The following is a 27140-nucleotide window of genomic DNA, read 5'->3' on the forward strand; positions in this document are numbered from 1 at the left end:
TCAGAGCTGCCTTCGGGTTTTGCCTGCGCGGAGGTTGCGGGCGGGCGGGGGGCGCTTGGAGGAGGACAGGGAGCGCGGGTGACCGCCGCCTGGCCAGAAAGCGCGGGAAGGCGGCTCGCTTGGGCGCAGCATGAGGAGGGAAGGGGGAGCTGGCTGTCAAATAGGCCCTTACTCTCGCCTAAAGTAGTTTTACGTTTTTTGAATGTAACTTTTGCGAAAATTCTAAGCAAGAAGATAAAAACTAACAGGAACTAGTATAAAATAAGGAACAAAAAAAAAAGAAAAGTCAAAAAGTGCAAGAAAAAAAGTTAAAGAAAAATAGGAAAAAAGATACAAATAAGTGGCTTCTGATATTCTTCACAGCAGTGATAGATACAAATATGTTTTAACTCTTAAGATTGCATAATGCTCCTCCTTGAATAAAGTCATTAGCTACTTTAATTGGTGATGGACTTGTGTAAACATGAAAAAAATTAATTTGTGATTTTTGGTTTTGATGATTACACAGGATAGATGGTAATAGGAAGTCAATTTATCAATTTCAGCAAAATCTACCAACTTTACCAACCATTCCTCCATAGTGGGCAATGTCAAATCTTGAGTTTTACTTTCTTGTGGCATTATTTCCGGCCAGCATGTGATGCACCTGGGCTGCAGGCCATGAGTTTGGCCCCCCTGCCCTGGGAGGGCCATTGGAGCAGAGGTGTCAAACTCATGGCCTGCAGCCCAGATGCATCACATGCTGACTAGGCCCACCTCCAGTTTAGCGAAGTAGGGAAAGTCGCAATATGTCATGTGATGACACTGTGATGCTGCGAGTTTGACCCCCCCTGCACTACAGACCCTGCCCATCCTGGGGTCTTTTTGGAATCACAAGCCCTTCTAAAGAGCAGGTGGCAGCTTTAGCTAAGGATGACTTGGAATAGCTTCATCTAGTGCCCTGGTTACGTCTGTTCCTGGGTCAGGAAGCCTTCAGTCACTCGTGCCCTAGCCACCTCCCAAATGGGTTGTTGTCAGGTGCTCTACGTGGGACTGACTTGGAAGACCACTTGTTCAGAATGCAAAGGTACAAGCCCTAATTAGGAAATCCAGATTTTTTTTGCTTATTTGCTTATCCAGAATGCAATGGCCTGAGCTGCCCTGGTTGTCGTTCTAGGTTGTCACCTCTAAAGCCTTTTGTGATATTGGAGGGATCACTGTAGCTTTTGCGCATCAAACTTTGATAAAAGCCAGTGATGCCGGTCCAAAAACACTGGCCTGCATGCAATGACATAATCATACACACGCTGTCATCATATGCTGACATGTGAGGCAAGTCATGCCATTTGCATTGTGACATTGTCTTGTATGTGACATCATTTGCCTTCCTCACCAACCAAGTCTCCGGGCCTAGAAATGTATGTTTAACTGCAGATTTCATCAACTGACATCAAAACCTGTCTAAAAAAATCAGCCATGTCTAAAATAAAGAGGTGGTTTGATTGTGGATTCCTTCTGTATGCTGACCTAACTTTTCTCTAGCCTCAGTGCCACTGAATTGTTTGTAGTGTAAAGATCACGCCCAGCCTGTATCATAACCACTCTTGAGGTTTCATCCAATGGTTCTTCTACTCTTACACTCTGGAGCAGGGGAGCAGAAGTCCCAACCCTCCACAATGGTCCCAGTCAGTCAAGTATTTGAAGGCAGCCCTCGCGTTCTTCTCATCCTTCTCTGCTGCAAGCTAAAAAGTCCCAGTTTTTTTGCCATTTCCACACGGAACTCAGTTTCCATCTTTTCACTATCCTTGTGTTCCTTCTCCGGACTTGCCCCAGATTATCACTATCCTGGCAAAGGATCAGCAGCAGCTGCCTCACTCGGGTGCCTCATTAACAGTGGTAGGAAGAAGAGGAAGGTCAGCTGTGACAGGTGGCAGGGGCACGTGGGCAGGAGGCAACCACTGCAAAGGCCTTGAGGGGGCAGCAGGGTGAGGCGCTGGCGGGGTGCAGGGTGGCCAAAAGAACAGGGGCAGATGTGGCTGGGGGGAGTTGAAGCACACACAATTTTGATGGCGGCTGCTGTAGTGGCCCAGCACTGGTGGTAACTCTCATTCAGTGTCAGTTCAGACTCAGAGTGTACAGAGTGACAATTTGCATAGCAAGAGGAGCCTAAAAAAGCCCCGCAGGGGTTAGAAATGGCCCACCCTCCTGGGACTGAGATATCCCTGGCGCATTTCATGCAAGGCTGGTCGGAAAAGCATGCTGGGTGAGGTGGCCTAAGAATAGCAACTCCTTGGCCATGGAGGTGAGGAAGACCTTAAAGATGGTTCTTCAGAGGACAACATATTCTGGACCTCGCATGGGGATGGCCCAATGGTTCATCGTAACTTTCCAGGGATTATGATCACAAGTCTGGAGTAGGCAAAATCAAAAGTCACCCCAGCATTGCCGTTTGGTTTAAGTCCTGGTGAAGGATATTTAAGTGCAGTATATCATTTTGGGGAGTTCCGGTATTGGGAAGCTACAGGCTCTCTGGCCCCAAGTGTTTCAATACAACCCGAGTCGGGTTAACATCCTTGTTAGGTTCTTCCACAATTGTCCTCAGTGATTCAGGAAGGCAAACATACAAGGCCTGGCATTATTGACCTGCTCAGATTAGGAGGATCAAAGCATTAAAGAAAACTAGGTCTCACGGGGGCTCCTCTTTTAACGGCTCAATGATTAAAATATTAGTTTGTTTCAAACACGGTTTTCCAAGGCGGCCGGGCCAGGCGTTCGTGATCCAGGAAGCGACTGACGCGCTCTGAGCTCGGCGGCAGCAGCGCGGACCCTGAATTCCCCGAGCCCCCAACCCAGGCCCGAGGCTCCGGCGGGGGCTTGTGGCGGGGCGCCCGCTTTTCCCCGGCGGCTGATCGCGGCGAGTTCCCAGGGAGAGGCCGGCCGGACTCGGCGGCGCTGCCTAGGCGCGCTTCCGTTCCGCTCGTTCCCGCCGCGGCCGCGCCCTCCCAGGGCCGCCGCCCACGGGCGGAGCCGCCCCGCCGCTTCCCCTCCGTCTTCCTGCCTTCGCCCTCCGACGGCCTGCGCTGCGCTGGCCACCCTCCGCTCCGCGCCCGCCAGAGACCCGCCGCCGCCCCGCGCCCATGGCTGCCCCGGAGGAATGCGACGGGACGGGCGTCGCCCGGCCTCACTATGGCTGTGAGTCCGCGCGGGCGGGCAGGGGCCGGGGGGAGGGGCGGGCGCGGGGGCGCAGGGCGGGCGGGCGGCGGCGGCGGCGGCGGCGGCTTCCTTGGCGGCGCGCTCGATCCCACCGGGCTGGCGGCGTGCAGGGCGCCGGGGGTTCGGCCGCCGCTCCCGACCCGCCCTTCCGCGCCCAAGATGGCCGGAGACGCTGCTGCAGTCCCGGCGCCCCGCGCGCCGCCGAGGAGCGGCCTCCTCCTGCGCCCCTTCTGCTGCTCGGCAGCTGCGGATTGGGCGCAGAAGAACCCCGCTCGTTGCGCGCCGGGCCCTGCGGCCGGCGTTGCCCGAGCCCTCCCGGGGGTCTGGCTCCTCAGACCGGGCGCCTTGGCGACCTGCCCGGCCCGGTCGGGTGGCTCCGTCGGCGCGAGACGGTGCGGGTGAGCCGCCGCCGCCGCCGCCGTGAGAGGACCGGAAGGGAGCCAGGGATCGGTCGGAGGGCTGCTTGGCGGGCGGCCCCCGGGTGGGGAAAGGCCCGGCCGGGCCGAGGCGGCGGTGGGGAAGCGGGGCGGCGCTCCTTCCCCCGGCAAGCCCCCCCCCCGCTGGCCCGCCGGGAGTGACCGCGCCTCTCCTTGCAGCTGTGCTGGACAACGAGAGGATGACGGCGGAAGAGATGGACGAGCGGCGGCGCCAGAACGTGGCCTACGAGTATCTGTGCCACCTGGAGGAGGCCAAGAGGTGAGGCCGGGCCGGGGCGGGGCGGGCGGGCGAAGGCGGCCGCCTTGACGGGTTGGGTTGCCCGCCGACCTGGACCGCTGCTCTGAGTGGCTTCCGTGGCCTCCGACTTGGCTTCCTGCCCCGTCGGTCCCGGCCCAGGCGGTCTGAGTCGCGCTGCATCTCGGAAGGCCGGGGGCGCTTGTTGGAGGAAGGTTCTTGGCGAAAGACCCGAAGCTTTGGGTCTGCTCGAAAGAAGGGAAAGGCCGGGGATTCAAGGCTGCGATGGAGCCCCGGGCCCGGCCTTTGATCTGGGCGGCAGCAAAGGGGGGTTCTGGGATCTCTCAGGTATTGTAATTGTAGCCGGCCCGAAGCTCCTCGCGCTAAGTGGCATGAGTGGGAATGGCGATCCCATTTTGTTCAAAATTCTATGGCTTAAAAGGTATAGCTAGAAAATTGAAATGCTTTCTTCACCGCTGGAGATTTGGGGAGGAAAAATACAGTGAAGTCCACATTGGAATCCAGAAGTGTTACCAGCCAAATGATTTGGGAAATGAGACGTTGTTACATTTATGTCTTTTCTTTGTAGAAATGCAGGGTAGCCAACACAGCGCTCTTTTCTTCCCATGTTTTTCCCTAACAACAAGCCAGTGGGGTAAAAACAGGGTCAAGGGCCTCTTTTAGGGATTACCTCCTTGCGATAAGGGCTGCAGACGTCACCATTTCTCCACCTTTGTGGCGTCTGCTGGTAGCCGTCCCATGGCCCCATTTAGGAGGATGTCCCTACTGGGAGCATCTAGGGCAGAGACGTCCGACAGGAGGCCTGCGCGTAGCTGCGGCCCGTGATGTGGTTAGGAGGCCCTGCCCTGGAGACAGGGAGGGAGGAGAGGACCCCCCTGCTTTGGCCCACCTCGGGAGGCGACGAGCCAGGCACGTGGGGCCTGGCGTCCAGGGTGGCCCCCTGGGCCAGGTAGAAGGCTGAGTCATCTGGTCCAGGTGGCCATTGTGAAGTTGTTATAGATCAGCGCAGCGGCATTAGCAGCGCAGCGTCCAGCGCCAGCGCCTCCGCCACCTTCATGGCCCGCTGCCAGCACGGCCTGGCACACACTGCACACCCTGCAGCCTGCAAGCTTTCACCAGGAGGGCCCCTCCCCCACTCGACTCCTGCGTGGGAAAGGCAGGGCCACCAGCAGCGCTGCCACCTCTCCCCCTCCCCTCGTCCCCTCCTGGGCAGGAGGGAGGGAGGGAGGAGAGGGGAATGACAAGGAGGAAGCCGAGGAAGAAGGAAGGACAAATGAGAATGAGAAGAAGCGGCAAGGAAGCGAGGGAGGGAGGGAGAGAGGAAGGAAGGAAGGAAGGGGATGAGAATGAAAAGGAGGGAGGGAGGGAGCTTGGAATGAGAGGGGGGGGGATCTGAGGGAAGCCCTGCCTTAGCACTTGGCCACCAGCAGCCCTGCTGCCCTTTTGGCATCCCCTTGCCCCCTTCCTCATGGCCTCTCCTGGTGGTCTCCCATCCTATCGCTGAGGATGCTTTGCTTACCAAGCCGGGTCTCCTCGCACGGGGAGGGAGTGGGCCTCCCTCTGAGCCACCCACGTTGCCCTCCTGCACACGCCATGAGCAACCTGGCCAAGGAGAGCAAGCACAGCAGCGGCTGCCCAGGTGCCCTTTGCGGGAAGCCGGGCTGGGCTGGGCTGCAGGGTCCTGTGCCCCAGGAGCTCGAGGGCGCTTGCGCTCCACTGCCTGGGGCTCTGGGCAGCCGGCACCACCACCATCTGGGGGTCCTCCGTGTGGCCTGAAAGGGACAGTGAGGCTCCTCCAGTGAAGGAGGCTTTGGCGCTCTCCCCGGTCTCCCCTCCCTCTGCTGGAGACATCCCAATCCCGGCTCCCAGCCTTGTTGGGCCCTCCGCAGCAGGCAGAGGACGATGCCGCTGTGGGTGGAAGGGCGGAGGAGAAAGTTTGCAGGAAGCAGCTTCCTCCAAGTCCAACTTCTGCTTTGACAGCTCTATGGAGAGGAGGAGGAGGAGGGGTTTCTGGGGGGGGCTGTGTGAGGGAAGGCTGCTCCAACAAGCCAGCATCCTTACCACACAGGATTGGAAATGAAGATTCCCCTTTGAGAAGGACCAGCGCTGCCTCCCTGGCTCCCCGCTTTGCTCGCCAGAGATCTGTCGAGGCAGAAGTTGGACTCAGAGGAAATCGCTTCCTGAAAACTTTCCCTTCCATGCTTCCACAGGCAGGAACACTGTCCTCCCCGTCCTGCTTTGCCGGGAGAGGGCAACATGGGCTGTCTGTGCACACCCACCCACCGTCCCCACACACGCCATTCCAAGCTTGGAGACTTTCATCCACATCTGAGCTTGCACACTGCCAGTCATGCCTGTCCTTGGGGAGAAGACCCTCTCCTTTCTCTGCGGCTAAAAGCACCCAAACTGGGAATTCTGTGTGTGCGCGTGCGCTTGGCTGCCAGCAATTTTGGGAGGTGAGGAGCTTGTGGGGCACCAAATCGTCCCCACGTGGAGTTAGCCATGGGGACTTCTTCCGTTCTGAGTCAGCCACGCTCACTGAGCAGTGTTGAGCCGGCCACACCCACCTAGTCTCACTGACCTGGCTGTGACCACCCAGCCATGCCCACCTGGCCCCTGTGAGTCATCATCGTCTTACATGCCACTGGCCCCTTGAGGGCAACCATAATGCCCAGATCTGGGGAGTTTCCACCTTTCACCTTGGATGGTGTGGCACTTCCCCATTTCCCTTAGTCCCCCCATTCTGGATTCACAGCTTAGGAAGGCCTTTGTCCAGCTTTCAGTGAGGTACCTATTGCCCCCTTTCCTGGATTGGGGGTCCTCTTCACAGCTTGACTACTGCACTCAGCTTGAAACTGGTCTTGAAAACCCCCCAGAAACTTCAGGTGTGTCTCCCCACCCCCTGTTCAAACCCCGACCTGACTGGTATTTCAAAGGATGCTGAAGATACGGCTCTTTCCCCATACTTTGGCGAGGATGATTGATGCTGCCTTTCTTCCTTTCTTTCTTCTTATATGGTTTCATTTTTTCTACCATCTTTATTCGCTTGCTTTGGGATTTCTGTATTCCTTGTTTTTAAATATTTTTAACAATTTGTAAATCAACCTGTTTTTTAAGACTCATCTTCAATTCCTCTAGGAGTGATGGCATTTTAAACACTTTTGAACAACCACCCGATTGACTTTAAGTAAAAACAGAAAAAGAAAGGAAAAACCTATGCCAAAAACTTTTTTTTAAAATCACCAAATGATCCCAGACTGTTCCTTCTTGTTTCTTTCCTTTCCTTTTTCTTTCCGTGGGTTACTGCATCTTTTAATAAGGTTTCAGTTACAATGTCTCCTCGGGAGTCTTTTCAAAGTTTCACTGTTAATCCTCTTTATTTTTCCAGGTGGCACTCCATTTTTCCATTATTCCAAGTCCCACCCTTTTTCCTCCACTCTTCTCCTTTTTAGGACTTTAAAATGACCAAGAAAAAATCTTTATTCTCCTTTTGACACTTAGATTTCAGCTTAAGGTTGTCTATTAGTGTCAAAATAGATTAATATAAATTTATTTCCATACTATTTGTAATTGTCAATATAAAGGTTAAAAAGGGATTTTTAACCTCCTTTTCTCTCTCCTTCGCCGCTTAAAGTTCTTTCAAAAGTATCCCTCTTTTAGATTCAGGGTACCTTGCGTAGATGTTCTCTGTTGTTTAGCCCAGTCTGTCCTGCTTTCCTCTTTGTCTTCCTTCTGCACAATCTTATCCAGTCGGGTTCTCCTTTGAGGTGGTCATTTCTCATCACTGCTGCAACCGTCTTCGGGGAAGGGAGTTTAGGCCAGCCAAGGAGGAGAGATGTGGCTCCCCTCCACTTGGCTAGCAGTCTCCCCTCTCTTCACCACCTCTATGGGGTGGCTTCAGCCCCGAATCCAAAGGATCGGGTGCTCCAGCGGTGAGCACAGATCGAAACCGTGCACAATCGCAGATTTCGGTCTGTCGCTGAAGAGACCCAAACCGGAAGTCCAAGATCCATCTGGATCTTGAGCCTGTTTTCTTGGATGTTAGCTATTCCTGCCAGTTTAGTACCATCTGCAAATTTGGTAAGTTCCCCTTCTATTCCCTCATCTAAGTCGTTAATGAAGATATTGAAGAGTCCTGGGCCTAAGATGGAACCTTGTGGCACCCCACTGCTTACTTCCCCCCATGTAGACTTAGACCCATTAAGGACTACTCACTGAGTATGATTGGTCAGCCAGTTGTGAATCCATCTGGTGGTGATGCTGTCTATCCCACTTTTTCCTAGCTTACCAAGAAGTAGATTGTGATCTACTTTGTCGAATGCCTTGCTGAAGTCTAAGTATATTAGTATTTTGCTGGTCTACTAATTTAGTCACTATGTTGAAGAATGAAATAAGATTGGTTTGGTATGATCTGTTCTTAACAATTCTGTGCTGACTGCTAGTTATTACTTTACTTGTTTCTAGATGTTGGCAGATCTGTTTTTTTATTATCTTTTCCAGTATCTTCCCGGGTATTGATGTTAGGTTGATTGGTCTGTAGTTTTCTGGGTCTGTTTTTTTTTTCCTTTTTGAAGATGGCAACCACATCAGCTCTTTTCCAGTTTTTATTTCTAGTCTGTCTTTCACAGTTATGTTTTTGGTAGGTAGGGCTATAGTTTCTTTTTGGGTGAAGACTGGTGGAAACAATGAGTTAAGCAGCTCTGCTTTCTCTCTGTTGCCTGTTACTTCCTTGCTGCCTTCTCTTTTTAGTAGAGTGACAGTTTCCCTGATTTTTTTCTTGTTATTTATATGTTGGAAGAAACTTTTTAAATTATCTTTGACTTTTGTTGCAAGTCTTTGTTTGTTCTGAGCCTTTGCTTTCCTGACTTCTCTTTGCAGATTCTGGTCATCTGCTGATATTCTGCCTTAATTGTATGCCTCTCTTTCCATTTTTTGTACTTGTCTTTTTTGTCTTTCAATTTGTCAGAGAGATCTTTGTGCAGCCATGCTGGTTTCTTCTTGGATTTCTTGTTTTTCCTTCTCAGTGGTATTGTGCTAGTCTGGGCTTTTATGATCGTACTTTTCAGAGTTTCTCAAGATTCTTGAGTTGTTTTCCCCTCTAGGATTTTCATCCAAGAAGTCTTTCCCAAGTTCTCTCTGAGTTTATTAAAATCAGCTTTTTTAAAATTTAAGATTCTGGTGTCATTATGTTCTACTGCTTGTGTTTGTGTTATGTTGAATTCTCCAGGATCGAATTCTAATATCCTCTCCTGTATGTGATTGGGCCATCAGGGAAACTGTTTTCTGAGCAATAATATTGAAAAGTGCTTTGCAGGAACTTAAAAAATGTTGCTTGATGGTCTTTCCCAGGGAGTGGGTGACTCTCCAGGTAAGATATGATTTTGGCTGTCAGGTGTTTTCATTTTTGTGCATCCTTTTTATGAAGTGTAGCAGGGTTTTAAGCTTTCTTTGTTTACCTCCCTGTATAACAGGAACTCTTGCCCAAGAATGAGATGAGGAAGTGTGTCATTCTTTCCTTCCATTTTTTTTCTCTTTTTCTTTTGGTGCCTGCTTTTATGGGAGATGATCTCAGTAAATAACTAATTTCCCACATTGCAGATAACACATTCTTTGAAAGGATTCAAAGTTTTCACAAACTCCATACAGTATTGAACAAACCTTTGGCTGTGTTAATAAGCCAAAACGGTTGTAATTGTGTAATATGCTCTGCTGAAATAAACTACGTTATGATTTTTAAGGGGCGAAGTGGACATCTCCAGAAGTTAAAACATAGAAATGCAGAAAACTGATGGCAGAAAAAGAAAACTTGTATATTTAAAGGTTTCAGTCACGTCCCCCCGTTTCCCTTCTGTCTTCCAGTCTGCACATATTCAGTTCATCCAATCTCTCCTGATATGTTTCGTCCTTCAGACCTTGCACCATTTTTGTTCCTCATCTCTGACTTGGTCAATGTGACCAATTCCTTGTTTTAAATGAGATCTCCGGAAGTGGACCCCGTATTCCAAGTGGGGTCTGACTAAAGCTTCTTGTGGGACTAGAACCTCCTTTTTCTTCCCGGTGATCCCTCTAGTGATGCATCCTAGAATTTTGTTTGCCTTCATGGCCACACAGTTAGCTCATTTTGCGGTCATCTGCTATGAGCAACCTAAATCCTTTTCTTTTGTTGCTCTGCCTAATACTGAACCCCCAATACTGTACCCTGCCAGAGGATTCTGTTCCCCCAAGTGTGTGATCTTATACTTAAAAACGTTGAATTGCAGTCTCCACATTTTTGACCAACTTGTTTTCCATGTTACGAATAACCCCAGGAATTCAGCTCTATTACACAGCTTTGTGTCATCTGCAAAAGGGAAAACCTTATCTAGCAGCCCTTTTGTTTCCAAGTACATACACCTGAATTTGGAATTATGGCTCCATCTGGTTTTGGAGCTTGTCTTTGACATGCCAGGTAGACCACAGCACACTATAAGATTGGGGCAACTTACACGAGGTTTACTGTGGTCTGAGTTGTGCAAGAAGCCTACATCTTGTGTGGCCAACTGGCTGGTTCCATTCTTCTCTGGAACCTCAGAGAAAGTAAGGCGTTTAACTGGAAATGCTCCGCTGTTGTTGTATGGAGTAGAACAGGTGTCAAGCTTGTGTTGTCACGTGGCGTATCCCAACTTTTCCCCCCTTTTCTAAACTGGGCATGGGCGTGGCCAGCACATGACACATCCAGCCCGTGGGCCACGAGTTTGACACCCTCTTCTGTTTCAAAATAAGGACTTGCCCAGCTTTCAGGATGTCCAGCTTCACACTTCGCTTGCCCAGCTGATTACTTGAAGTCAACACAATTTCTGAGGAGGAGTGTCTTAGCATAGCCCAAGATACATCAAATTGCTAAGATCAGAAAACGAACAATAGGTATATACTATATACAGCACCGTCATTGTGATGGTCAGGTGATCCTGCACTGATATTTTTGGTCAAAAGACTGAGTTTAATGATTGACAAAACAGTATCACTTGGAAACTTTTATTTGTAGCTTGTTGAGTATAGCTTTCTCCTCTTGTTGCTGGGTTTACCAATAGTTCTAAACTTGTTACAGTTTTGAAATCTCAGCCTCAATACACAAAGAGGTTCTTGTGTGTAAACCTGAAATCTTCTTGCTTTGCATGTTGATTTTCTGTGATTAAGAGCAGCAATGGGATGTAAGTTAACAACTGTTGTGTACACCAAAAGAATTATACTGCCGTGAAAGGATGGCAGGAAGACCCAAAGTAATAATATAAAAATCTTTTAAAGCAGCAGTAACAAAATAGATGCAAGGGTGAGAAGGGATTTCATCAAGATATTCCGGCTAGCAGAAGTGTACGTATTGTACCTCTGTCTTGACTAGTGATGTAAAGTGTATCAACTCCTCTGATTAATGCTTGAATTTGACTGAAAGAAAAAGAGGGACATCTCTGGAAAGACGCATTTGGTATTGTCTTCACTGCCTCTTCCACTGCAGACAAAGTGCTACAATATGGTTGAATGTGGAAAGCATTAAACTTTTATTCCCCCTAGTTTGGTCATGGAGTACAGGTAGTCCTTGCAGTCCTGTACAATAGACCATTCAGTGACCATGCGAAATTACAGCAGTGCTGAAGAAAGGGAGTTGCGACCCATGCCTGAAGTTACAGCCATTGCAGCACCCATGGTCACACGATTGCAATCGGGGCATTTGGCAATCCATGGTCGCCAAGTGCCCGACAATTATGTGGTCACTATTTGCAGTCTTTCCCATCAGCTTCCCCAGCAAGGGGAAAGCTGGCAGGGAAGGTGGTCCTGCCAAGAGGGTCCCTCCGGTTTCTGGGGTGTTGTGGCCCGCCAGCTCCCAGTGGAGCTGGCAGCAGACTCAGACAGTGAGGAGGTTGGGGAGGAACTTGGGCCAGTCCTGGAGTCTGGGGAAGGCTCTGATGGATTCTCTGCATCAGAAGCAGCGATAGGGCCGACATTTCCCAGCTGCCTTTGGGAGTCAGAGATAAGTGGGGAAGAAGAACAGCTGGAGCCTGTTCCAGATGCACGTATGCGCAGAGCTGGGAGAGCCTGGGCCCAGTTTTTGGCTGCAATGGCCTCCGGCAGCCCCCTCTCAGTGAAAACAGAGTTTGGGGGTGGGGCAGCTCTATTTTCACTGGCAGAGAGCTAAAACTAAACACAAAACAAAAGGAGAAATATTTCCCCTTTTGCTTTTGAGCATGCAAGAAGGGACAGGAAAGGAGGAAGGGAAAGAGAAAAGACAAAGAAAAACAAGGAAGGATGGGAAGAGAGCAAGGAAGGAAAAATAAGGAAAGAAGAGAAGGAAAAAGAAAGGAGAATGAAGAGGGAAAGAAAAATGGAAGGAAGGAAGGAGATTATAATGAGAGTGGGGGAGGGTCTGAGGGAAATCCTGCCTTAGCATTGACTACTACAGGTTCCCCCAACACGAGTGACCCCAAACTGGCTACGCCCCCCCTGCCCCCACCCCCAGGTCAAACACAGCCCTGATGCGACCCTCAGTGAAATGGAGTTTGACACCTGTAGCCTACAAGAAAGATCAAACAAAGAACAGAAAAGACACACAAAGCATTACCTGGCCACTCCATTAAAAAATAGTAGGGCAAATAGGTAATAAAAAAACATGGCAATAGCTAAGTGCAGGAAAGTTGAAATTCTGGCTGCACAAGACCAAGCCTTAATAACAAATGCATACTAAGCCAGAATTAAGACAGCAACAGAGTACTGCCACTGTAAAGAAGCTGAAGAAATACCTAGTTAATTGCTGCAAGTAGATTGCAGACAACGACATGACAAAATAGCAACAATGGTCCATTGGAAGATCTGAAAGAAATATCCCTTGCCTGCAAGCAAGAACTGATAGGACCGAACAATAGCAAATGAAGATGCTAAAATGCTCTAGAACTTAGAGTACAAACAGATAAACACCTACCGCATAACAGTCTGAAATTAATAATTGTTTATAAGAAAGATAGTAGATGCTACAGTACCTGGGGAAAGTAGAATGATTGGAGAACTGGAAGAAGATAACAAAATACAAAGAGCTGTAAATGGAACGATCGTGGCAAAATAAAGCAAAGATAGCACTAATATATGCCTTGGGTGCAATCTCAAAATATATGGAGCACCACTTGAACACCATCAACTTTGGCAAAATCATGGTCAATTGCAAAAGGCAGCTTTGCTTAGAACAACTTAGACCTTTAACACCGTCAAGTAACATCTACCTATCTTGTTCCTTGGGAAGGATTCAAAAGGCCAGATTCAGTCTAAACATCTGACAGCACTGATGATGTTACCTAGTTTGGGCAATGAAACACCTGCAAGAAAACAACCAAGCTCAAAAGAGCACCAAAGTGCCCTCGGTGTAAACATCCCACTGACTGGGTGATGAACCAGAGTGTCAGCTGTCCAAAGTGGCACGCTCTAGAAAAGACCAGGCCTTAATAACAATGGTCCAATGGTCTGTGAAGATTCTCAGTCCTCCTCCAGGTCCTGGTTGTCCCAAAGGTGCTTTTTTCAAGGGGCGACTGAACTTTCTGGTTTTTCTTTAAAGACGTTTCGCTTCTCATCCAAGAAGCTTCCCCACCATCCGGTCAGAGCAGAAGAAGCTTCTTGGATAAGAAGTGAAACATCTTCAAAGGAAAACCAGAAGGTCCAGTTGCCTCTTGAAAAAAACACCTTTGGGACAGTCCTGGTCCAATTAGTTCACCAAGAGGAAAACTTTATTGAAAGATCAATCTAGGTACAGCAGAAGCAAAGTCAGTTCCGAGGTTTTCCCGCAAAAACCGACATAAGTAAAATCCCCCTTTCTCCCTTGGCCACCCACAGATCATTGCCAACCTTATATAAGCCTCTCTGTTTTTTCATCTTTGGCCACCAGAATTGCCTCTTCACTAAGTGAAGTGAAGAGGTTTTACCAACCCAAAATGTCCTGCTGCGTTTATGTCATGACTCCTTGGTAAAATCCGGGTCTGTTGGCTGACTGGGACGTATCATTTTGTTTCTTTCCAGGCCACTGTATTAAATTCATGTGCCCCCCTCCCCCGATTCCCGGCATCTCTGGGATAGACATCCCAAAAAAGAAGCCGTATCACTGCTGGGTGTTGTTCTTGATGGGCTGATAAAGATCTATGTGCTTCCTAAGGAATAATGGTCCAGTGTCTGGGCTTGTTGGCTGCGAAGCATCTGGGAGTTGGCAGGCAGCAGCACGGAAGCTGACGTGCCTCCACACCTGGGGAAAATCCTTCCACGTAGAGAAGTTAAGGAATCTGAGGTGTGTCCGGACCTGCCCCCTTTCTCTCTGGGGGAGGAAGAATGTGTCCCTGCCCCCAACCTGCCAGGATTGCCCTGTTATGGCTGGTCCGGTTAGGTTCTTTTCTGTCCCTCTATGGCTCAGATTGTGGCGGGGAGGTGCCTGGAGGTGCCCCCCTCCCCCCCCCAGTACTTGCGGAATCCTTGGCTCTTCCTTTTTTTTTGAGGATCTTCTAATTTTTTAAAAAGAGAAGATGATGTGGTCTTTTCTTGGCAAAACACCGTGTTTAGCATCATCGGTGTTTACTGTTTTGAACTGCGGAGTCCTTGGTGCTCTCTGAGCTTGGTTGCTGGCTTGCAGATGCCTCATGACTCAATTAGGTGACATCAGTGCGAGTCGGTTTGGGTTTGCTGCCTAGTTACATTCAGTTGTTTGTCCTGCCAGGTTGGGGGGGGAGGGGGTTTCCTTCTTGGTGGCCCCCATATCGGCATTCTTGGATCACAGAAGCGGGGAAGGGTCTTCGGTATGTAATGCAGACCCAGCAACCGAGCAAGGCAAGGCCTGGTCAAAGGGGCGGCGGCTGAAGGGAAGCAGAAGAGGGAACGGAAAGCATTGCGGCTCAGCCGCTTTTCTCTGGCAGGCCGTTTGTGTCAGCATCGCTAACAAGCCTTGACCCGAGTGGGAGGGGGTCCTTGCAGGGTGTGGGGAGCTCTGGTCACTAGTGCTGTGAGGACTCTCATCCCCAAAGGGAGTCGCTTTGCCAACCATTTACCTGGGCCTCTGTGAGAGCAAACCGTACCGAGGCTTCTGACCTGAACACGGCAGCCAGCATAATGGACGCCGTACAGTGTGTTACCGTGAGTTTTTAAAGAACTCAATGAATTCACCATTGTCAAAACACCTCTAGGCCTGAAGTTATTGCGAGGTTAAAAGTAGAAGGCAGACATGGCCAGAGAATATTATTTGCTGCATTTTCTGAATATTTGCAAACAATAGAATTTTTATAATATCTACTTCAAATACTTTTATAACTTTGAGTTGCAAGATTTTGTATACATTTTGATGCACCCACTGTTATCCAAACATATACAGATAAACTTACAACCATAGTGACTGTTTAAAATTACAAAGTCATTGAAAAATGGCGACTCAACAACAGTTCTCACGTTTAAAACTGACGCACCATCCCCACCCTAACTACACGGTCATGTGATCAAAATTTGGTTTCTTGGCATCTGGCATGTATTTATAACAGGGGCGTCAATTTCATTGAGGGCCGCATCAGGATTGTGGTTGACTTCAGGATGCCAGGGTGGCCATGGCCAGCTCCTCCTGCTGCGCATGGTGTGTGCAGGAGGGCAACGTGGGTGGGTCAGAGAGAGGCCCACTCCCTCTCCGTGCGAGGAGACCCGTAAGCAAAGCATCCTCAGTGATAGGATGGGAGACCACCAGGAGAGGCCATGAGGAAGGGGACAAGGGGATGGCAGAAGGGCAGCAGGGCTGCTGGTGGCCAAGTGCTAAGGCAGGATTTATCTCAGACCCTCACTCTCTCTCATTATAATCCTTCCTTCCTTCCTTCCTTTCTCCTCTTTTTCCTTCCTTGCTCTCTAACCCTAACCCTTTCCTTCTTTTTCTTTGCCTTTCCTGCCCCTTCTTGGATGCTCAAATGCAAAAGGGGAAACTTTTCTCGATGCCTCCTTGCCTTGGGATCAAATGCCACTTTTGCTAGGAGTTTGTGGCCAAACCCGACTCGGTTTATCCCATGCTTGCATTGCGTGAGGGTGTCCACAGACAACAAGACAGAAAACCTGTCAAAATGGTGGCTCTGATAGTTGATCAGGCTCCTCTGTTTTTTATTTGCAACAGCTTTAGCATTTAGGAACAGAGGCAAGTCAGTTGCTTTTCTATTAATACATAATCCTTAAAAGGGCTCTCCTGTGGGGACCCTGCCAGGGTCTAATTCAGACTGGAAATAGCAAAGAAAAATATTTTCCCCCACTTGCTTTGTCCTGCCTCCTCTCCGCCGCTGTTTCTTTGCCTTTGAGGAAGCGAGAGGAGGGTTGTTGCCTCGGAAGTGCTTTCCGTGCTGAGAATGGACGTTCCTGGGGGCCCTAATCTCGTGCATGTTCAGGCACCTTTTGCACCTTTGGAAAAAAGTTTCATTCTCCGTGGGAAAAGTGTCTGCCAGTCTCCTGCTCCTTCCCCCCAACTACTTTCCACTGAACTACTTAATGAGACCACAGAGTCCCACAGAGCACACTTGCGTGCAAATGGGGCCTCTGTGTGCACATGGGGCACTTGAAGTGGTCTGGGATGGCAGGCCCACTGTTGCGCCTCCGCATTCAGGGCACGCAAGCAGCCCACTGCTGCCACAGCAAGAGAACAATCCGATGCAACCTCTGTGTGTGTGTGTGTGTGTGTGTGTGTGTGTGTGTGTGTGTGTGTGTGAAAGCGATCTGTGCTTCAGCCGAGACACCCAAGCTGCTGGTGGTGGCAGGGACAGCAGGAGCCACATGAGCAGCGAGGCGGGGGTGGGGGTGGGTGGAGGGCGAAGCAAGGTGGGGGAAATCGGCTGCCCCCCCCCCCATGCCCCGCACCAGCTTACCTGGGTGCCCTGCCAGCCAGGCACAGAAGTGCCACAACTGCCACTGCAGTGGGACAGAGTGAGAGCAAGGGAGAGCTCCAACCTGTGTGTAGATGTTTAAGGGAGAGAGCGATCTGTGCTTCAGACGGGGCACCCAAGCTGCGGGCAGCAGCGGGAGTGGCAGGAGCCATCTGTGCAGCCATGTTCCCACCCCCAACCAGCCAGCTGCCTGACCTACTCCCTGGGTCTCGCCGTTCTTCTCCTTGCCCTCCCCGCTCCAGCGGCAGTGGCTCTGTGGGACAACAGGGCCCCCCTCATTTCTCCCCCAGCACAGCGAACTCTGGCTTCAGTCAGGGCATTTAAGTGGCTGGCGGCGGAGCCACCTGTGCAGCCATGATGCCCCTTCCCCAACCAGCCAGCCCCGCCTGATCTGTTCCGTGTCTGGCTGGCCGGCTGGTGCAAAGCCTCACCGTTCTCCTCCTCCTGCTTAAGCTGTGGCGGGCTCCGCAGGAAGGGTCTCATTCCTGCCCCGGCACGGCAAAGTCCGGCAGAGCAGACGTGGGTATGAAGGGCCTGGCCCCACAGTGCTTCCGCACTCAGTTGAAGGCTCCATTCAGCCTTCAAGCATTAAGGCTGGCCCACGCAAGCGAGCAGCACCCCAGGGCCATGGATGGCGTTGGTTCCAGTGCCCAGCCGATCCCATGGGCAGCCTTACTGTTTGAAGGCTGAACGAAGCCTTCAACTGAGCAAGGAGGGACTGCAGGGCCAGGCCCTTCATACCCGCCTCCAGTCCGCCAGAGTTCACTGCGCCAGGGCAGGAATGAGACCCTCTCCCACAGAGCCCACCATCACTTGAGCAGGAGGAAGAGGAGGAGAAGGAGAGTGGTGAGGTTTTGCACCAGCTGGCTGGCTAGGCAAGGGGTAGGTCAGGCGGGGCTGGCTGATTGGGGAGGGGGCATCCTGGCTGCTCAGGGGGTTCCTGCTGCCCCTGCCGCTGCCAGCAGCTTGGGTGCCTCAACTGAAGCACGGATCACTCTTGCACACACACACATGCACACACACTGTGATGGCCCCGGGGCGTGGCACAAAAGCAACAAAGTCACAAAATAGGTAAAGTCCCTTTAATACCTCCAACTTGGCCCTCAGTGTCCAGTTATCATCGGCTGGAGAAAAAACTCTCCCAAGAACAGTTTTTAAAGGGAAGAAATTCAGTCTGAAATCAAAATACATATAAATTATAAATAAAAACCAACACAAACCAGGCTGCAGCAATGAACAAGACAGGGCAGGAGAAGGAATTGCAGACTTCAAAAGATAATGAAACACACACAGTTGGAAGGACACCAGAACTCAGATAAGACTTGACAAATCAAAGTAATTCACGCTTTGCTTCCAGCAAAGAGCTGTGCGCAAACACCCTCTTTATCCTGTTTTCCCAGATGCAGCTAATGAAGGGAATCAGGGCCTTTTCCTTTCCCGTAAGCCACGTTGCTCCCTTATCCGCTCCTGCCTGCGTGCTCTAGGATGAAGAGGGGGTGGACCTGGGTCTTCCTCTGAATGCCCAGCCGGTCTGTGCCCTTCCCCGGTTTTCTTCACAGCCACTGGAGCCACACTCCCACTCCCTGTCAGCTGCTTGACCTCCCCCTCAGAATCAGATTCCAACAGGGTCATCACACACACACATGCACACACAGGTTGGAGAGCTCTCTTGCTCTCTGTGTCTCGCTGTGGCAGCAGTTGTGGTGCTTCCATGCCTGGCTGGCAGGGGAAGCAGCTCCGCACCCCGTGCCTTGCTTTGTCCTCCACCCACCACCGCCTCGCTCTGTGGCTACCGCACCAGTGTGTTGCTCAGCCCCTTGCTCAGTTACGCCGGCGAGCAAGGAGAAGAACTGGCGAAGAACAAAGCAAGGGGCTGGGGTGGAGGTTGGAGGATGATGCGGAGCTGCCCACCTGCCCCGCCCTCGCTTACCTGAGGGCCCTTCAAGCAGGCCAGCCAGGCCAGACCCTCCCTGCCCCCACTGCCCCCAGGACAGCCACATTCCTTCCATAACCTGCTTTCCAGCTCCCTGTCAGGTTCCGCTTTGCCACAAATGAAGACTAGCCCGCTTTGAGGGGTTGTTTTTTTCCTCAGTGCTTTTATCTTCTCTGCAGAAGGGCAGGGATCAGCACAAACACCAAATGCTGGTAAAGTCAGCTCTATTCGCTGAACTTTGCCTGCGACTCAAAAATGCTGCCCGCCTACCGTTCCACCTCTAACCGATAACTCCCAGATACAGTAAAAACAAACAAATGGGTTATCAAACAGATCAAATGACTAAAATCAGATTAGCTTGTTTGGGACACATTATGCCAAGACTTCAACCTCTGGAGGTGGCTCAGGCTGGGAAAAGTGGAAGGAAAGAGGAGAAGATGGAGAGCAACCAGATGGAAAGTGGATGGACTCGGTTTAGTGGTCAGCCTGCTGGACCAGGTTAGGCAGATTGTTCTGAAAAAATCTATGTGGTTGTTAAGAGTCAGCAGCAACTTGATGGCACATAATGAATTAAAAAGTTGTCATGCTGTATAAAATAGTCACAAATTCCAATGACTTGACTATAATAATTTGGTTTTCTTCCTAATATATTACCATAAGCTACTCAGAGTTTTCAGAAATGGAGCGGCATAGAACTTGTATTAAGTCATAAATAAATAAATAACCAAGGCATATTTAGGGCTGATATCCAAGACTTTCAACCAAAAGTGTCCAATCTGCACCTGAGTTCATTTTTTGACTTCTATCAGGTTATCAGAAAGGTCACTTGAGGCCAATCTTTCTCTCCACCCTTTTTGCCATGGGAGCAGCCATGCTGGGTTCTTTGCTTTGACTGCTGCTAGCAATAAATCTCTCCTTGACCATCATTTAATTAGAACATAGACTGTAGAATAGCAGAGTTGGAAGGGGCCTCCTAGGTCTTCTAGTCCAACTCCCTATTCCATTTCAGTCTTTTTTTGTAAGGCTCCAGTGACGGAGCACCCAAAACTTTAGAAGGCCAGTTATTCCGCGGGTTCACTGCTCTCACCGTGAGGTATTTGTCCTTTGGTCTGGGTTGCTTCTCTCCTGGTTAGTTTCCAGTGATCGGTTCTTGTCTCGCCTTTCGGTGCTTTGGTGTCTCAACATCTTTTTGATATTATGGTGTCCAGAACTGGATGCCGCATTCTAGGTGGAGTCTTCCTAAGGCTTTATAAAGTGGTACTCGAATTTCACATGATCTGGATTCTCTCCCTCTATTAATGCAGCGCCTGGGCTCTTGTGGCCACCATTTGCAACTTTCTCGGCCAGAGCAGTGGGGGTCGGAACGGGCGGAAAACGGGGCGCACGGAGGCGGCAACAGGCAATGGCAATCCCTGCAGCCTGAAACAGCTGATCATTGGGAGGCCGATCCAACCGTCAGTCAGCTGCTTGTGCTAAATCAGGCTGTTTGTTGTTTGCTGCAAGGAAGCAAACTGCTGGGAGGCAGAGGCAGATTTTTTTTCCTTGTCTTCCTCCCCAAAAGATCGGTGCATCTTGTACTCTGGAGGTCCTACTCTGAAAAATATGGGATAGGTCCCAGGATCAGGTTGCAGGATCCAATCTGGGTTGGTGCCTGGGACCCCTGCTGGAAGCCCCTCTTCAGGAAACTCCTCTCTAGTGTCAGCTGCTCTCCTTTTAGACGTTGATTGGGGTGTGTTGACGGCTGGCTTTTAAGTCATTAGCTGTTGTTCGCTTCTGCTGCCCAGCCGTCACTTCTAAGTACTTGACAGGCTGGTGGTAAATCAGCCGTCCTGTTGACTGACGAGGGGCCCCTTTGCCAGGCCTCAATCACTTCTCTGGCTGTTTTGGGGCCAACAGTCTCAGTAGCTACAAAACTGAATGTGTGTCGTTGTTCATTGCAGTCTGAGGCTACCAAGGAGTTCAGCTCTCCTCGTACGGCCACTCGCTTGTGTCCTTGCAGTCTGGTGGTTCGCGTCTTCCCTGTCTGTCCTACATAGTCATGGGCAGTCCAGGCAGGAGTTCCTGTAGATTACACTGGAAGTATCTCCTACCTCCAAGCAATCTTTTCAATGCATAATTTGTCCTCGTATGGTAGCCTCTGGGTGGTGTGCGATGCCTGCCTGCAGGTCACGGAAGCTGCATTCTACAGCTTCCGAAATGTTTTTGATACCTGGCAGGGTGTGCCATGTGGTTGGTCTTGTACCTTGTTTCTTCCTGTCTGTCCCCAATGTGTTGCACAGACGTCTTGTGACAAATGATTGTGGACACCCGTAGGTACCTGCTCTCCAGCTGTTTGACCTGCTGGGTGCTACAGTGGGTTCTCGTCATATAGTGTTCTAAATGCAACTCTTCTTGTGTGACAGTGGATGGTTGCTGTTGAAATTCAGAATGTGTGGAGCGTTGCTGACTGACCCAGATTGGATCGTGCAGGTTTAATTTACTAACTGATGCCTTTGATTTTGGTATTCACTTTGATATCAGTTGTATTTCCACAATTGTAACATTTCTCATTTCCGACGGTCCCGGTAAACTAAAGTGGGTCTCCAGAGGACTTATAAGCTAGGTTTCATTTTGATTCTCCGGGAAACCTTTTTTCCTAACTGGCTTCTGCCCTCTTTTCTCAGGTGGATGGAAGCATGTCTGAATGAAGAGCTGCCCGCCACGACAGAGCTGGAAGAAGGGCTCAGGAATGGGGTTCACCTGGCTAAACTTGGAAACTTTTTCTCCCCCAAAGTGGTGTCTCTCAAAAAAATTTATGATCGTGAACAAACTAGATACAAGGTAGGCAAACATTTCCTGTTCTGCTGGATTAGGAAGTTTTAGTTTAAAAGAAAAGATTCAAGAAACAATGCATAGACAAGAAAAATGCCACGGCTGCCAGGTGAGGGCTGGTGTCGGCCATCAGGCCTTAACCAAACTGGTGCATCAAATGAGGTCAGTCTGCTGTGATCCTACAAAGCCTCCTGGAAAAGAAGGGCCTGGGGACGTCATTTCTTGACCAGAGAAGCGGCTGGCTAGCCTGTCCTGGACCTGCTGTGCCTCTCAGGTTTTTGCACTTATTTTCCTCTCCCTCTGTATTTCAGGCCACAGGCCTCCACTTCCGTCATACGGACAATGTAATTCAGTGGCTCAATGCAATGGCTGAAATCGGCCTTCCTAAGGTAAGTTGGCTGGCGTGGAAGCCAGGTGGGGCCCCAGGTGGGGATGGGGCAGTGGGCCGGAAGCTCCTCTGATCTCTCTAGGGATTAAAACCTTCCTTTTTCTGAAACAACCCCCTCCTCCCCCCAAAAATGCTGCCTATCCCACATTTTTCTGTTTCATCAAGAAGTAGGTTGTGGCCTACTTTATCAAATACCTTACTGAAATCCAAACATACTATTCCTACAGCATTTCACTGGTCCACTAATGTAGTCACTTTGTCAAAGAATGAAATAAGGTATGTTTGGCATGATCCGTTTTTCACAAAACCGTGTTGCCTTTTGGTTGTAAACTTTGCTTGCTTCTAAGTGTTCTGGGTATTAAACCAGTCACAAGAATTTGGAATTCTTACCCTCTTTTCCCAGACTCCTATAGCTTTAGATCAGGTGGTCATAATTCTTTTTTTCAATTTAGTTCCATTATCTCTTACATCCATAGGTTGTAGAATAAGTGGGGGAAGCCTTTATTGTGAAAACCAGAATGTTTTATATCCTACAATCTTCTTATCATCTCGATTTTGTAACTGGAAAACTGACTCAACCCTGCCTGGTTTCCCATCCAAAAAGGTCTGCAAAAGAGCCTTTACTCTACCTGATCCTAGTAAGGAAGAGAAGGTCCCCTCTGTCCAGACCTGGATGTCTGGTCTTGGTCTTCTTGAGAATGGGGAATCCTGTATCACAGCTGGGATCCAAGAGGATCCATCTGGGCTTTGGGTGGCCTTGTGTTAGAGGAGGAGGCATCAAGGGATTAGATTTTGCGCCCAGGACTTCTTGCCATGACAAGCTTTGTACCAACTGGCTGACTGGGCTCCTTTCATTTCCGCTCCACGGGCCGTGAGATGTAATGACTTTGGACTGAATTGTCCATGTGCCCTCATGTCAGGAATCTGGATGCCTTTTTGATGCTAGTTCTAAGGTGGCTAAATTATATCCCTGGTTATGGCCTTTCCTCCATGCCTAGAGGCAGGTCGTATCTGCTTCCAGCTCTGAACTCCCAGTTTGCCTCGCCCACTCGCTTCGGAGCGAGGCCCCCAATCCGTTTGGTGGCATTTTGGGAAGGCTCTAATTGACTGGAGGCTGAGCGCTCTGTATCCTTTGCACATCACCTGCAATCAGATAAAGAAGTGGAAAGGATCGTTGTACGTATTGTGTTCCGAGAAATGAGTAAAACATACTTTTTAACCATTTAAAAGGTGTTTTGTACCTGACCTCTCCAAATTGAAGTTTCTCTTATAGGTTTGTGATCTTTTCTCCTTTAATGTGTCACAAGATTTGCAGTCTTTCCTCAGCTCCCAAAAGACCTGCTAGATCCCCTGAATGGAGACAAACTTTGTGAAAATGCTTCTTTTTAATGCCAATTCAAACACCAGTCATTTTTGCTCGCTCTTCCCTTTTTGCACACTCTTCAGATTTTTTACCCGGAGACAACAGACATCTATGATCGGAAGAACATGCCACGCTGCATCTACTGTATCCATGCACTCAGGTAATGATAAGATGCCTGTTAAACCAGGGGCGACAAACTCACAGCATCACTTTGTCTTCACATGATGTATCGCAACTTTTTTCCCCTTCACTAAATTGGGGTGGGGGGTGGGGGCATGGCCAGTGTGTGACGCATCTGGCCCATGGGCCCTGAGTTCGACATCCCTGAGTTAAACCATCAAAATATTGGCATAACGCCGTGTAAGTGTCCCAAAGGTGCTTTTTCAAGAGGCAACTGGACTCTCTGATTTTTCTTTGAAGACGTTTCGCTTCTCATCCAAGAAGCTTCTTCAGCTCTGACTGGATGGTGGGGAATGGAAGGATTTATATATTCCTTGCAGACAACTGGTCGTTTTCATCCTTAGAGGGCCGTTGAGGCCACCTGGAGGTTTATCTGTGTCCTCACTCACCACCTGAGTGGTGCAAATGGGTGTGGAGCCTTCTTGGAACTGTGGAAAGGACTTTGTGGTAGACTGGAGATAGTCGATCCTGTATCCCTCTGTTGAGAGAGGGCTGTTCAATTTGGACATGGATGGCCTCTTCGACCCCACTTTCAAACTAGACGTCCTCTCTGTCCAAAATGTGGCCTCTTGAAAAAGCACCCTTGGGACAGCCATGACCCAGGTGACTGAGAATCTCCACAGAAATTTAGCTGTGTAAGTTCACAAAACTATGTAATCAGGCTTAGTTTTTGGGGAGGAAAATAAGGGGGAAAATTCTGCCTCTCCCTCCCAGCATCCATTGGTATTCATCTGGCTAGCATCCTCTCAGTGTGTGAGAGAGTTGAGGGCTGTCTGGAAACTGAAGCAGTATTTGCTGTGTGAGCAAGAATGAGACAGCAAGGAGCCTGGGCGTGGCTTAGCTCAACTGTTCTGTACTAAAGCTGCTTGGTGCTCTGAAAGTGAAACTCCTCTGTTTGTGTTTTGCATTTGGAACAGATTTCTTTTCGGGGTGGGTGGGTGGGGGAATAGAACTCCTTAGCATCAGAGCGTGTTAATAATAATATATAAAATACTAATGCTCTGATGGTCGATTCAAAAAATCCTTTCTTAGCACCTAGAAGCCAAGAGTGCCAAATTTCAAGTTTGTAGGCTTTACTGTTTTGGAGATTTTGTGATGATGCATGAGTGGCATTTTGCTTTCAACCCAGAGTTGATGTGGGGGATTTTGTATTTTGGGTGCAAAGGTGAAGAGACAGAATTGACCTTCCGCAACACATTCGTGTTCATCAGGCGCAATAAAATAAGCACATATATAAATGTGTTGTAGAAAATTCCCTGTGGAGAATAGGTAGCATGATCCTTGGAGGAGTGGTTGTCAATCATAATTTAGCATTATAAACAGGATCAGGATTGCTGGCCTGATATTCCGTCTTAGTTGAATAGAACCTAAAAGAAGAATGAATACTTCACAAAGGTTTGGTGCATGTGCTGATTTTGGGTTGTGTTTCAAAAGAAGAATTACTTTGAAAAAAATCTAAAGTTTCAAACATTGATTTGTTTAGTAAATATCTGGAACAACGGAGGACAAAATTTTGCAGCAACAATAACTGGGACAAAGGCTTTCTTTGTTTACGCATACACACCTGTAAAGATCTCCCCTTCCACCCCCTCAACCAGGATTACTGCCGGTGTCGGTGAAAGGTTGTTCAGCACACCTTGCATTGCCACTGTATGGGTGGTCCTTGAGTTGCAACCATAATGGAGCCTGCCCATCACAGTTGTATTATAAGTGGCTGCAATCATTAAGCAAGATGCCCACGTGATGGCCTCATTTCATGTCCTCTGACCCAGCCCTCTCAGGGGTGGTCGCTATGTACCTGGGATGTTAAGTGATTACTCAAAAGAGCCAAAAGAGCGCAGGAACTGGCTTGCTGGCCTGGAGGAAGGAAGGAAGCCTGGGTCCCGATGATCCCACGTTCCATGCTCCCCGCCCCCCAGAAAGTTAGAAAGTCTTTCTAGCCCATGACAAGGAAGGCCGGCAGCGTGCCGTGCAGAGAAGCATTTCTCCATGGAATGTGGACTGCATCGTTAGAACGACTTTCTTTGGCTGGGGGTGGATGGCGGGGCGGCATGCTGTGCAGAAAAAGGAAGCGGCTTGTGCCCTTCCCTGCCAGCTTCCTTGTTGACCTTCTGTGGAAGCTGATGTGGACATGCACATGGTGACCCCATGATCGCGGCAGACTGGGCTACCCATCATAAGTGCAAACAGTGGTCAAGAGCCCAGAGTGCAATTATGTGACCATGTGAGCGCTGGAATAGCCGTAATTGTGAAAAACAGTTGTACTTGGGTGGGATTCAACCGGTGTAACAATCGGTTTGGTGAGCGTGCACTTCGCAACTCACCTGCTGCTGCAAGCCTTGTGTGTAAAACAGCTGACACGCGGCAAATCCACTGCCACGTGAAGCAGCAGAACTGGAAAACCCAGAAATAAAGCACAGACTAGACTGGAGCAGGCGGGTGGGCCCAACAGCTGATCGTTGGAGTGAACCAGTTCGCTCCTGACTGATCTTTAGAGCTACCAGTTCGCCCAAACCGGGCTGAACCGGTAGAATCCCACCCCTGGTTGTACTGTATTGAAGAGTAGACGTTGCTGTGATTGGATTTCAACTGCTGCAGGCTAGATTTAGATTGGAAAGCCCAAAGAAGGCAGCATCAAGCTACAGGATGGCCAAGGAGGCCCCCTGGACATCTCCAGAACTCTCCCTCAGCTGACTTCCCCAGGTTCTGGCCTCCCCCTCCCTCGGTTGCAGCCACTGAGAATAGCAGTGCAAACTGAGCAAACACCAAATGGACCAGAGGAGCAGATACCATTGGCCATTTGGACTAAATGAGCATTTGTTTGAAGAAAAATAATCCTCTGCTGTACTTGCAAGAATAATTTTGTGTGTGTGTGTGTGTGTGTGTGAGCACATGCATAACAGATGAATCCGATGTGTTGTGGAATGGGGCCAGAGCTTCCAATATGCTTGATTTTCCCTTTTTTTCCAGCCTGTACTTATTCAAGTTGGGATTAGCTCCACAGATTCAGGATCTGTATGGCAAAGTGGACTTCACAGGTGAGAGACGCCTTTCCTTTCGGCTGCTCTGTCCACCCGTGTGGGAGGGGGAGCCCAGGATCTTCAGGAAGGGTAGCTCCTGGACCACCTCTCTGCCTTGGCTTCCAGCCGGGAACCAGCCCTCTGCGGGGATGCCCTGGGGGTTGGCCAGGCCTCGGGAGCGGGAGGAATGGCCCTGCAGGAGGAGCTCCCAGCATCTCTCTGCCTTCCTGCACCTGCGGGCTGCCTGTCCCAAGAAGCTGCCTTTCCCTTCTGTTTCCAGAGGAAGAAATCAGCAACATGAGGAGCGAATTGGAGAAGTATGGCATTCAGATGCCCGCCTTTGGCAAGATCGGCGGGATTCTAGCGAATGAGCTGTCTCTGGATGAAGCCGCATGTAAGAGGAAATTGGGTCCCCTTTGTTCTCACTGGAGGGGGACCGAGGTGCAGGCACGCTGGATCTTCGTCCTTAACAGAATCGCAGACTATTTGGCCCAAAGAAACACAGGCTTGCCATTCTGGCCAGGCCTCTGTGCCGGGCGGGGGTCCAGCCTTTGGGAGCGGGGCTCATCCCGGGCTCTCCTGGCCCTCTTGCCCAGAAGGAGGCCTGGGCTGCTGAGCCTCCCTGCACGGAGCAACGGAGCCCAACCTGTACCGCCTTGTCTCG

General features: G+C 49.9%; 1 protein-coding gene across 1 annotated transcript in view; it reads left to right on the plus strand.

Annotated features, from left to right (window-relative positions):
- Positions 1-2760: 2760 nt before the first annotated feature.
- IQGAP1 (IQ motif containing GTPase activating protein 1) overlaps positions 2761-27140 on the plus strand; it is a 66893-nt gene continuing 42513 nt past the window's right edge. The window contains exons 1-7 of the mRNA XM_026709440.2: positions 2761-3171; positions 3789-3888; positions 21378-21534; positions 21837-21914; positions 23360-23436; positions 26427-26494; positions 26757-26870. Of these exons, the coding sequence (XP_026565225.1) occupies positions 3117-3171; positions 3789-3888; positions 21378-21534; positions 21837-21914; positions 23360-23436; positions 26427-26494; positions 26757-26870 (649 nt within the window). The 5' untranslated portion in view covers positions 2761-3116. The remainder of the gene's footprint in view (positions 3172-3788; positions 3889-21377; positions 21535-21836; positions 21915-23359; positions 23437-26426; positions 26495-26756; positions 26871-27140) is intronic.

This window comes from Pseudonaja textilis, chromosome 13 (genome assembly GCF_049901715.1).
Source record: "Pseudonaja textilis isolate UNSWEBS1 chromosome 13, rPseTex1.2, whole genome shotgun sequence".
Classification (NCBI taxonomy): Eukaryota; Metazoa; Chordata; class Lepidosauria; order Squamata; family Elapidae; genus Pseudonaja; species Pseudonaja textilis.